We start from the raw sequence: 12,442 nt of genomic DNA, 5'->3' as shown, positions 1-12,442 counted from the left end.
CTTCTGGCTTTCAGAGAATCTGTATATGCTGACTGGAAACGAGGAACATCTGAGTAGAATATATCCTCATTGATCAGGGACTTTCCTGATTCTCTGACAGCCAAGTATATGTTCACCAAGCTCTACTTAATGTGTAACTGTCCAGGTTCAATCAGTTGGTGTCCTGATATTTAGATTTTTTTTTAATTCATTTTTTAATGAAATGTCTGCATACAAGAGCCATTCATTTGTCAGTCATTTCCAGAAAAATGTAAACAATTTTCTACAAAATTATCCCTCCAAAACCCTTAAACGAGTCCCTCGGTGCAAAATCAGCATTCTTGCTTGAGTGTTTTTCAGCAGATAAACTGTGGTCAGAGAAGCTCATGCTTCATAATGCCGATTCTTGCATAAAGAAGGTGGTAGTAGGTGCAGACTTTATGCATCTGTAAATGCAAACTTTAAGGGTGCAGCGTGGTTACAATGATTCTTAAACAACTTATATTGACTTATATCAACTAATATTTTAGGGCACGGAGAACGAGTGCAAATTTTCTACACTAATGGGAGTAGGCTATATGCACACAGTTCGGGGTAATCAGATACTGTTAATATTATTTTAAAACCACACAGTTTGGCACCTAATTGTGTGAAATGATAAGAAATGCAGACAGTTGCATCTCCACAGAACAGTGAAAACGGAAAGATGAGTTGAAAACAGTAGTTGGCACCCCCTCCCCCCCTTATCGGAATTAAGTGCAAAATCTTATCTGCAACCCCTTCCCGTTCCCTCCTCTCCGTTGTTTTGAAGCTGTTTCTATATTTAGTCTGTCTGCTTCGGGACGTCGGCGGGTGGAACCGACCGACCAGTCGGGCATTCTCGGTCGTCTGCTGGACTTACGTCACCGACAGGGATCCGCTCTTCGGCTCTCTCCCGGCCATGAGGAGCTCAACGTGACAGCGCGCTGGGTACAAGCAGGTCTAATAAGTACCAGCACGGTGCGGGTATGTAGAAAGAAAACGCTCCACCACAGGGACTCTGTCATCCTGCCGCAGGTGCACGTGCACGTGCCGCACACCAGACCCGTACAGAATGAAATTACACGGGTGTCCACGCCACATTGAGCGCGTGACACTTGGCAGGCTCTGAAAATGCGGAGAGTTAAAATGAGTGGCCCGCTGGCCGCACTGAAACGTTGAGACCCCATAGATAATTATCGCGTGACTCATCGTGTCGCAACTGTTTGTCTCGCCCGCATTGAGCCCAGTGTAAGTATGTTAGCGTGAGAAAATAAAGCGTCTAAAATGAGCAAAGTCTTGGAAGAGTTTTTGTAAACAAGTGTTGCAACTTAATGATAAAAGCTTCTTCTGCGTTATAATTTCTACATGTTAACTAGTTTCGCTTAATTTTACCACACTTTTTGTTTCATCTCAAAATGTAGGCCTTTTGCTAATACCCAATAATAAAAAATAAAAAAGTTGTATTTCAGCGTCGAGGCTATAGTATTTTATGCTAGTGTTTCTATAGTGCAGCTTACTATGAAGCTTACTATGCCAGTTAACATGGGGAAAACGGCTCCACACTTCCTAACTGTCCAGGGGAAATCTGTTGCTCTACTTTCTGCCTCCATAAACACGCTCTGCTCTGCAAACACGACTCAACCCCCGAGATCCGAAGCGTGGTGGTACACGGGACTCGGCCCCGGTGGAGGAGTACTACACAAATGGGTGTGCTCCAGCAGCAGAGAGAGGGGGCGGAGCGAGCGGGGAGGTGAGGAGTTGAAAGCACCGTCCAACACGTGAGGCTCATGTGACGGAGCGGAGTCTGTTTCTGTAGCTGAGAGACGTGCCTGCAGTCACAGGGTTTATTTAACACGTAGTCAGAAATCCACCCAGCTCTCACACATTGCGCCGGGCGTGGAGCCTCCCTAGACATACTACTGAGTCCCGGACCTAAGGGCGACAAAACTCCAGCTGCGCTCGACTGCAGCTCACAACAGGAAAACACACTCACACTGGATAAGAGGAAATAATTTTTTCTCATTTATTTCTTTTATCTTGGAAAGTTTTTTTTTTTTTTTCATTTTGAATTGCGGCTGCTGGGACAAATTTTGGAGTTTTTTAAAAAAAAAAAAAAAAAGCATTTTCTTCAGGTTTTACATTTAATCGACATGGAGAGGATTACCAGCGCGCAACCACCTCCCTGTATGCCAAAACACCCCTCTCTGGATATAGCTGACATGCAAGGGTAAACGAAGCAATTTCTATTACATAAAAAAATGTCATTCTGCACTTTATACTGAAGCTCTGTGAAATCAACTAATTTAATCTTCTCTCCAAAGAGTGGATTTTCCAATTTATGTGTATAAACCCAGGAGGGGCATGAAGCGAGATAATGAGAGCAAGGTAAGTTCTAGTTTTTACAAGTGTAATATATTTAAACAGTTAAATCTGAGCAGAATTTCACTGACCACCTTTCACAACCCTCTCCAGGAGACCTACAAGTTGCCCCACCGACTTATCGAGAAGAAGAGACGCGACAGAATAAACGAATGCATTGCCCAACTGAAAGATTTATTGCCAGAACATCTTAAGCTTACAGTGAGTATTATTTCAGCATATGGCAGGTTTGCTAACAGCCAGAGAATCTGAGACGCCACATGGTTCTGCTGAGCAGTTTGTTTGCGCCATATTTTCAGTTCAGCTTTGAAGCCTTAAAAAATATATATTTATATACATATATCTATATTTATTTTTTATTAAGAGAAGAACCGAATAATAATAATTTTTAAAAAGTTTTATTTTTTAAATTTTAATTGCAATCGTACTTAAAAAAATTCATTTAATTGCTGTTATTTTAAAATTTGTTACTAGAAGTTTTTGTACGTGTGTACATGGACTGCATGACTTCCCGGGTGTTCCAGACTTGTTCTCTGTTCAGCTGCAGAATGTGTTACATAAGAAAGATCAACATGCTTATTGAAGGTCTTCCTGTTTTAGACGCTGGGTCATTTGGAGAAAGCTGTGGTGCTGGAACTCACTCTCAAGCATGTGAAAGCCCTGAGTTCTCTCCTGGAGCAGCAGCAGCAGAAAATTATCGCTCTACAGAAGGACCTGCAGCTTGGTAAGTTTGAGTTTTCATTTTTATTTTTCTTATTTGTTTAGGCTGTGAAGTGGAAATGGTACAGAGGCATCACTGGGGCTGGCACTGTGTGGTCTGTTGTGTTTTATTGAGGTAAAACTTGCTGTAAAGAGGATTTAAACTTTTTTTTTTTTTTAATCACCTAGGTGATCATGGAGTTGACAGCGCTGAGAGCAGTGAGGAGATGTTCCGCTCTGGCTTTCACTTATGCGCCAAAGAGGTTCTGCACTATATGGCCACCCAAGAAAGCAGCAGGGACTTGACTCCTTCGCACGTAATCACTCACATCCAAAAGGTAGCAGCGGAAGTCCTGCAGCATCGAAGCAGCCTTCGGCCGGATGAGGATGTGGGCTCTTCTGAAAAAGTGAAGAAATCCGCCGGACAGCCACAAAGGGCCTCTGAAGGCCCTGCTAAGAACTGCGTCCCAGTCATTCAAAGGACTTATCCCCACGGGACAGGGGAGCTGAGCGGTAGTGACACAGACACTGACAGTGGCTATGGGGGAGAACATGACAAGCGGGACCCCAAAGCCCAGTGGTCAGAAAGCCACTCGATGGAGGGGGAGCTCAACCATTCGGGATCTGAGCGCATGGCCAGTGCCATCAAGCAGGAGGATGATGAGCCTCGGGCCAAGAAGCTGAGATCGGACTCCCCGGAAGATGAAATTCTCTCCAGTCACACGACAGGAGTTCCTGGTAGTTACCTGAGCTTCTCCCCTAACCAGAACCCGTTTTGCCTTCCCTTCTACCTCATCCCCCCCGCAGCAGCGGCAGCAGCAGCATATCTGCCCATGCTGGAGAAATGCTGGTACCCTGGGGGCTTGCCTGTCATGTACCCAGGCATGAGCGGTTCTGCAGCAGGCCTACCCCCAGAGGCACTTCCCTCGTCTCTGATGATGTCCATGTCCCCGAGGGCAGGATCTCCAGTACACCACCAGAGTCGCATGGACTCCCCCACGTTTCACAAAGCTTTAAAGCAGGTCGCTCCCTTGAATCTGGAAACCAAAGACTGAGCAGATGTGTCACAAATCGTGTCCTCTGAATGTCGAATGGGATAAACGAACACGAAAGCACTGGTATCCCATTAAACAGCAGCTGTAGTTTGACCCATTGTGTCCCACCTCCATCTATCATGAGCTCCTGAAGTGAAATGAGACTTTCTGTGGGGATTCTGGCATGGCCACGAGAAGGCTCATGTTAGACCTTTTGCATGGCTCTGAAATACTGTGAGTTTTAATACGGTCAGTTTAGAGTGCACGAGGGAGCGCGCAAGTGTTTTTCTGCAATACCTGTCATCTCAGCACTTATTGTTGAATGTCAAAGGTTAACCTAGAATGTAAGGTGTAGACTAACCCTTCCACACACAAACACACACCCCATTTAAAAACATTTTGGAGCTATTTTCTTTGCGCGCGCACACAAACACACACGCCAGTCTGTAATGAATGTAAAGATTGAACAAAAGCTCCGTCGTAGATGCTGCTTGAATGACTTTTAAGGATGATCTACTTTCAGTGTTTGTTGCTCCTGTAAATGCAACAAACTATTGTTTTAGACCTACCACAAAAAACAAAACAAAAAAAAAATATTGCCCCTTTAACTCCTTCAGTTATGGCAAAGCTAAATGAACGCAGAGTTTAGAGTTCAAAGAATTCAGGGCGTTGTCGCCGTACGAGGTGTGTCACTCATGTCTGTCGATGAATGATGTGGCCATACACGCTTTTATGATTTCATTTGTTGCTCATGACTGTTTCTGCATTTTTTTAGGTGGAGTTCCTGTGAAGCAGTGTCTTGTAATTATTTCTTTTGCTTATACTACTCGTACATCTCTATTTTTGATACGTGACCCACTGAGTGTATTTTGTAGGGAAAGGCTGAGGGAGCGATTGGCTGTACGTTGCGACATCGTGTACAGTATACATATGGCGTCAGCCTGATTTGCATATTGCCCACTGCTTTCCAGTCGAGTCCAGGCCTGTTTTTAGCTCACGCTGTTGCCTTTACTCGTTTTAACACAGACACAAACAGTGGCAGGTGATTCAAACATATTTGCTTTAAATGTGTCTGTGGCAAAGAGAGTGAATGTAAAGTAAAACAAATATAATAGTTTTGTATAGAAAGAGGTACTTGGGATTTTTATTTTGAAATGTAATGCAAAGGATGTACATATTTTGTATATAAAGTATTATTGATATATATTAAAGTATTAATAAAGCTTTTTCCCCTCCCTGTGGAATTTGTGTTGGACTGCCTGTTGGCTTAAACGTGTTGTAGCCAGCCACCCTGACAGTTTCTCATAACAAGGCATACTTACATAACACTTACATAACCCATAAAGCAGCACAGTCTCTGTAAATCAATAGCGTGTCTTAGACTACTGTAAAGGTTGTGAACATTTTCAATTTCGAAGGATATCTACAGAAATGTGCAAAGGAATCGTTCATATTTATTTAACCGTCGGCTATTACAGATGAGTAACAGTGGAAAGGAAGAACTTGCCATTATAACCCACTAGTATGACGATCCATAGTGTGAGTCTGAAACCTGGAGATACTGTTCCTAAAAAAGAATAAAGTGGGCATGAACTTCGTGTTCACCGAATTACGAGAAGTTTACCTTTTGTGGTTTAATTCTCAAGTGGGCCATACCTATGTCTGGAGATAAGATGTGTCTGGCAGCTTTAGAAGACCACACTGAAAATGGTATTTGAGGTTAAGGGAAAGGACTTTTAAGCCTTTGATTTACTTTCGTGTTTAATATGGAATACGTGTCTCCGCCGACCTTCTGCCGCTCGTTTGGGGGCTGTTTCCTGCGTGGTAATGCAGCTGTAGCTGTAGTAATAGTGAAAATAACAAGGCCGATATCATGAGCCGCTTACCACAGACTACGTCTCCATGAGGCGCGTGGAAATGACAGTTTTTCTTTTCTTGTAAACAGTATGTTGATTTTTTTTTAAATTTAGTCTACAAAGACTGTTAAGGTTGCAAATGCGCCTGACTAATCCAACCATGCGACACAAGCGCCACCTTATGGAATTAGAGCTTCATTTCGTGTGATAAATTTTAATAAGAGCAAAATATTTCAGGGAACGTTTCAGTAACGATTACATTTTATAGAAGTTTGCTGAAAGCACTCATCAAAATAAAATACATTCTCACTGTTGCCTTGGTCAGCGTGTGTTTGCAGAATTTGCAGAAAACTGCACTAATCAATGAATAGTAAGTCTCTCAGATTACTTCATGGGGTGTGAAATGGGTTTCCATTAGTAATGAAATTCAAATACTTTTCTTTTACCCAACTCATTGGTGAGGTCAATTTTTTCCACCTGTAGCTAACAGCTGTTCACCAGCACCAAACAACGAGCAAATAAAATGACAACAGCTGACCGATTTAGCCGTTACTATACTTCAGATATTTTTCTCATGATTTGGTGGAACCAGACCAGAGTCTAATAAGCCTTGGATATAATCAAAAACAACATTTAATTGTGCCAGTGTGTTTTTAATTGGTTTATTTACTCAGCGCATTCTTAAATTAAAATAGGATGAATACCTGACAAAACAGGCGGAAGAATGTGGAGCTCTGTCTGATTTTTGTTGGTGTGCTGTACAGAAGATCCACAAGGGACTGTGTTGTCTCTATTTCCGTTCACCTTGTACACCTCAGACTTTCAGTACAAATCCAGGTCATCCTACTTACAGAAGTACTCTGATAATTCTGTAGTGGTTGAACATATTAATGATGGGCAGAGGAGGAGTGTAGAGCACTAGTGGATGATTTATGGAGTTGTCTGAAAGGAATCGTGTGCTTCTTAATGTGAATAAAACTTTAAAAAAAAAAGAGATGGCGATGGACTTTAAAAGAAAGAGGACGGGTACGTGGCCCGTGTCTATCCTGGGACAGGATGCTGACTTGGGGTGAAGAGGACAAGCCTGAAATGAAAGACTAACACAGATGCTGTGTACTCACAAGGGACGAGCAGGCTGCCCCTAAAATGATGATTTATTTTATTTTATTTTATTTTATTTTATTTTATTTTATTTTCTTTTCTTTTCTTTTCTTTTCTTTTCTTTTCTTTTCTTTTCTTTTCTTTTCTTTTCTTTTCTTTTCTTTTCTTTTCTTTTCTTTTCTTTTCTTTTATTCTGCCTGTCCCGTTTGGTACTTTAGCAATCAGAATTATTGTCTGAAGGCCAAGAAAGATGCCCAATGAATTAATTTTACCAAGTGGATCATTATGGTAACTTGATTGACCTTTGTTATTATTATTATTATTATTATTATTATTATCCATCCATCCATCTTCATCCGCTTTGTCCGGGGCCGGGTCGCGGGGGCGGCAGCCTAAGCAAGGAGGCCCAGACCTCCCTCTCCCCAGCCACCTCCTCCAGCTTGTCCGGGGGAATACCAAGGCGTTCCCAGGCCAGCCGAGAGATATAATCTCTCCAGCATGTCCTGGGTCTGCCCCGGGGCCTCCTCCCGGTGGGACATGCCTGGAACACCTCACCCAGGAGGCGCCCAGGGGGCATCCTTGTCAGATGCCCGAACCACCTCAGCTGGCTCCTTTCGATGTGGAGCAGCAGCTGCTCTACTCTGAGCCCCTCCCGGATGGCCGAACTTCTCACCCTATCTCTAAGGGAGAGGCCAGCCACCCTTCGGAGGAAGCTCATTTCTGCCGCTTGTATCCGCGATCTCGTTCTTTCGGTCACTACCCACAGCTCGTGGCCATAGGTGAGGGTAGGGACGTAGATCGACCGGTAAATTGAGAGCTTCGCTTTTACACTCAGCTCCCTCTTCACCACGACGGACCGGTGCAGCGTCCGCATTACTGCGGCTGCAGCCCCAATCCGTCTGTCGATCTCCGGCTCCCTTCTCCCATCACTCGCGAACAAGACCCCGAGATACTTGAACTCCTCCACTTGGGGCAGGAACTCATCCCCGACCCGGAGTGGGCACTCCACCCTTTTCCGGCTGAGAACCATGGCCTCAGATTTGGAGGTGCTGATCCTCATTCCCGCTGCTTCACACTCGGCTGCGAACCGTTCCAGTGCGAGCTGAAGGCCCTCACCCGATGAAGCCAACAGAACCACATCATCTGCAAAAATCAGAGATGAGATTCTGAGGCCACCAAAGCGAATTATTATTATTATTATTATTATTATTATTATTATTATTTTTATTATTATTATTATTATTATTGTTGTTGTTGTTGTTGTTGTTGTTATTTTATTTACTACAGACTGGACAGACATGACTGGGGGATGGGAAAGGGAGAAAGAAAGGGAGGGAAAGAAAAACAGAGAGGAAGAGGGACAGTGAGAGAAGAGAAAAAAAAGAAGAAAACAAGCAAAAAGAGAGCAAAACAATATGAAGACCACAGCAATAACCTAGACAAGTGTAAGTAACAATAAATACTAAATAGTGAATGTTATTTTGCAGCACACAAGACCGACAGCGCACGATAGCAGCCAAGATAGATATAGTTTGTGTCCGTGATCACCCGTGTGCACACCTGTGTAGATGAGTGCGCTTGTATTCAAAAGGTTTCTCCATGTGAATTTCTGCTAGAGGTTGTGGGGAGCCATAGCCCTGCCCCCCAGGGCATGAAGCAGGCATGCAGGAGATCCAGGCCCCAGACATCCAGAAGCCCCCAGAGCGCGAGAGCCCAAGGAGGACCATCGGCGGGGCAGCCGCGCCACCCTCCCGGAAGGAGCTGAGGAGAGCCCGAGATGTGGGGTCACGCAGCAGGGACGGTGCAGAAGCCACAGGGAGCTGCAGTGACGTGTCCGTGGGCTCCGCCAGCTGCCAGAGCAGACTGAGGCCTGGGGTCCGAGAACCCCCCCACCCCCCAGAGGGGACCCAACTGAGCCACAGGCGCCAGACCCTGCAAAGCAGGTACCGGTAGTGAACCGGTACATACCTGAGCGCCCAGTCCTGGACAGCAAGAACCACCAATGCACCGATGTCTGAGGGTACCTGAGATGTTCCCAGATTGTCTAAGACCCGACCTGACACAGACACACACATACACAAACATGCATTCCCACCCTCATGCACACATATAAATACTCGACACTCGCCCAACATGGAGACAAAACGAAATGGACACTGTACACACACTCAAACTCCCCACACATACTCTTTACCCAAGAGCTGCATCTGAGACCAAAGTGGAGGTTTGGCCATAATGCACAGCAGGACCTTCAGCAAGAATCAAACACCTCAAACCAACTGTCAACTATGCTGGTTCAAGGGTGGTGATTTTTTCAAAAAGAGCTTGTTCTGCAGCCACAAGAGATAGTAAGCTTGCAGGTGACAAACTCCTCTGCATGACAAAGTTTTCTAGAGTCAAATATGAGGCCATTTGTCCGACAGCTAAAGCTTCTCCTAAATTAGGCCATGCAACAGGATAATGACCCCAGGTACAGAAGCAAATCTGCAGCATGGAAGCCCAGACCTCAACCTGACTGAAATGTTGTGTATAAAGGAATGCTTGCATGCTTGAATTGAAGCAGCAGAGTTGTAGCTGCTAACTGCTGGTTCTGTAAACTACTCAAACATAGAATGATTGCTATATTGAACTAATAAAACGCCTAACGAAGACTGTCATGAAAAGTATTTGGCATCTGATCTCCTGTAACCTGCGGAGCTAAGCTGTTTTACCAGCTCTGCTCTCTGATTTTTCTTTTTTCTTTTATGAAAAAACACAAGTTGTCAAAGTTATTTGTTTGCAAATGTATTTCAGAAATATCGACATACTTTTTTTAATCAGCAGAAACTTTATGTCAGTAGTGCAAAAACCTGCACTGATCTGACCTCATTTCTTCCTCATCCTGATTCCTGACCTGGGAAGGGAGAGAAATATTTGTTTTTGTTTGTCTTCTTGTTTTATTTAATTCCTTGTGGGATTTGGATCCAACATGTAAAGTATGCATATTATGCACACACACAAACACACATGCAGCTATTACCCATTTCTTGTATTCTTGAATAAAGACATTGATTTGACACATTTAATTAGTGACCAATTGTTTTTATTGTTCAATTATTAAGAAAAAAGAAAAGGTGGGGGTGGGTGGGATGGAAAGTAAAGGGAGAGAGGAGAGAAAACCCCAACAATCCCCTCTGAGCAAGCACTAGGCGACAGTGGATAGGAAAAACTCCCTTTAAAGGAAGAAACCTATGACAGAACCAGGCTCTAGAGGGGGCAGTCAACTGTCGGGACTGGTTGGGGGGTGATTGTGAAAAGAGGGGAGGGAGATGGGAGAGGTGTTAGTAGTTAAGGGGGGGGGGGGGGGGGATTAAGCTGGAACAGAGGTGGGAGAGGAAGAGGCGACATTGGCAGTACTGAAAGAAGGAGTGTTCCTCCTCCAGAAGAAGCAGAAGCGTTTTTTCTGTTTCTTCAGCTGCTTTTCCACGAGCACCTTTTTCTCGAGGATGAGGATTTTCAGCTCCTCGATTGTTTCGGTGTTTTGCTTCTGCAGCTTGTTGCATTTTTTCTCCACTTCTTCTATTTCAGCTTGTTTTTCTTCCAACCTTTCTTTCAGCACTTTAGATGTTGCCTCCTGTTTCTCAAACTCCTGGAGAAGAAGTTTTTCTTCTCTCTGCTTACTGACCAGCTGTTCTCTCTCTTGAAGCAGGTCTTGATATTTGTGCAGTGTCTCTTCGAACTTTACCTGCAGCATCCTGTTGTTTCCCTCCTTGAGCTGGAGTTGGCACTCCATGTCTCCCTGCTTTCTGTCCAGCTGCTCTTTCTCTTGAAGGATTTCTTTATTTTGTCGCAGAGCTTCATCAAGCTTTCGTTGCAAGCTTTCATTTTGTTGCTTGATGCTCTGCAGATTGGAATCCATTTCTTTTTGTTTGATTTCTTGTTCCCTTTTCTCTTGGAGAAGCTTTTCATTTGCTTGCTCTGTGCGATCAAGCCTTTTTTTGTCAACATTGTACATTAGCTCCATGTCTCGGAGATTGGAGTGCAGCCCTCTCTTCTTCGTGCTGTCTTTCATCTTCTCCTGGAGGAGTTTTCTATTTTGCCGCAGAGCTTGATCAAGCTTTCCTTGCAAGCTTTCGTTGTGTTGCTTGATGCTCTGAAGCTTGGAATGCATTTCTTTTTCTTTTAACTCCTGTTGCCTTTTCTCTTGGAGGAGCTTCTCATTTGCTTGCTCTGTGCGATCAAGCCTTTTTTTGTCTACACTGTACATTAGCTCCATGTCTCTGAGATTGCTGTGCAGCCCTCTCTTCTTCATGCCGTCTTGTTTCTTCTCTTGGACAAGTTTTTTATTTTGTTGCAGGGCTTCATCAAGTTTTCCTTGGAGCTCCTGGTTCTTTTTGTCCATGTCATGGAGATCCTGTTGTTTCCCCTCAATAATAGCTTCCTTTTCTTGAAGCTGGAATGACAACTTTTTTAGTTGAGCGCTCTTTCGCTCATTTTCCTCCATCAAGAACTTAATCTTCTCTGCGTTTCTGAGCGCTTCATCCTCCAGTTCTTCCAAACGCTTTTCCTCTAGTTCCACTTGGTCACACCAGGGAAGAGAGGAAAGGGAAGAGTCTAGTGGCTCATCCCAGGGAAGAGCGTATGGGTCAACTTCTTGTCCCTTTGGATTTTTTTGAGACATGTTTGGTCTGGATACAGTTACAACTGCAAAGGATCCAAATATTTCAAAAGGCTTTTCTGGCGAACGGTTCAATGCTGCACACATCAAGGCTGCGAGAAACGGACTAAAAGTCGTTGCGCTTCACCCCTATTTATAGGTTTTTGGATCAAAGGAAAGAATGGTGGTAAGATTCTACGTGTGTGACGTCATAATTCTGTAAGGCAATGAGGTTGTCACGTGATATTTTTGGAGGAGGGCATTTTTCAACTTGGACAAATTATCAGTAAAGTTTCAATCTCTGTTATTTTCCCCCAAAAACGTGTTGTCGCAATCATGTTTTCTACTGTAATTGGTGCCAACAGATGGCGCAGTTTAAAGTTGGCTGTTACTCTGCCCAGGCTGCTACCATAGAAGAAGAATGTAGACCAATAGTACTTTAACGATGTCCGCTGATCGTTTCCGTGTAAATCTTAGCATTGCTTTAGCCGTCAAGCTAAAGGTTTAGCTTCATACTGCCATATTTTCAGAGCAACAAAATATTTAAACGGTCTCAGATCATGGTGAGTATTTGAAAAAATGTTTATTTAATGTGAAGCCTGTGATGTGGAAAGGTTAGCAAGCGTAATTTTGCCTATTGTGTTATACACGGGTGCTTACATCCGAGTAGTGTTGATCTTTTCTAAGGTCCATGGGTTTATCCAACGAGCAGCTAAGTCACCGTTATATCTGTAATT

General features: G+C 43.8%; 2 protein-coding genes across 2 annotated transcripts; one reads left to right on the top strand and one right to left on the bottom strand.

Annotated features, from left to right (window-relative positions):
• Positions 1-2,034: 2,034 nt before the first annotated feature.
• Positions 2,035-5,356, top strand: bhlhe40 (basic helix-loop-helix family, member e40). The gene is made up of 5 exons (XM_026168872.1): positions 2,035-2,227; positions 2,322-2,385; positions 2,473-2,580; positions 2,980-3,103; positions 3,268-5,356. Exons 1-5 carry the CDS (start codon positions 2,151-2,153, stop codon positions 4,131-4,133), a joined length of 1,239 nt encoding a protein of 412 aa, XP_026024657.1. The 5' UTR covers positions 2,035-2,150; the 3' UTR covers positions 4,134-5,356.
• Positions 5,357-10,266: 4,910 nt separating this feature from the next.
• LOC113022923 (trichohyalin-like) lies at positions 10,267-12,259 on the bottom strand. The gene has a single exon (XM_026168860.1). It carries the CDS (start codon positions 11,811-11,813, stop codon positions 10,419-10,421), a length of 1,395 nt encoding a protein of 464 aa, XP_026024645.1. The 5' UTR covers positions 11,814-12,259; the 3' UTR covers positions 10,267-10,418.
• Between the last annotated feature and the right edge of the window lie 183 nt (positions 12,260-12,442).

This window comes from Astatotilapia calliptera, chromosome 5, assembly GCF_900246225.1.
Source record: "Astatotilapia calliptera chromosome 5, fAstCal1.2, whole genome shotgun sequence".
In the NCBI taxonomy this organism is placed as follows: domain Eukaryota; kingdom Metazoa; phylum Chordata; class Actinopteri; order Cichliformes; family Cichlidae; genus Astatotilapia; species Astatotilapia calliptera.
The sequence above is the reverse complement of the archived record's forward strand: the minus strand, read 5'-3'. Positions and strand labels throughout refer to the sequence as shown.

Coding starts and splice junctions, on each gene's coding strand:
- LOC113022923 (XM_026168860.1), bottom strand. CDS start 11,813: ATGTGTGCAGCATTGAACCGTTCGCCAGAAAAGCCTTTTGAAATATTT.
- bhlhe40 (XM_026168872.1), top strand. CDS start 2,151: ATGGAGAGGATTACCAGCGCGCAACCACCTCCCTGTATGCCAAAACAC. Junction 2,386..2,472: donor AGCGAGATAATGAGAGCAAG/GTAAGTTCTAGT, acceptor AACCCTCTCCAG/GAGACCTACAAGTTGCCCCA. Junction 3,104..3,267: donor ACAGAAGGACCTGCAGCTTG/GTAAGTTTGAGT, acceptor TTAATCACCTAG/GTGATCATGGAGTTGACAGC.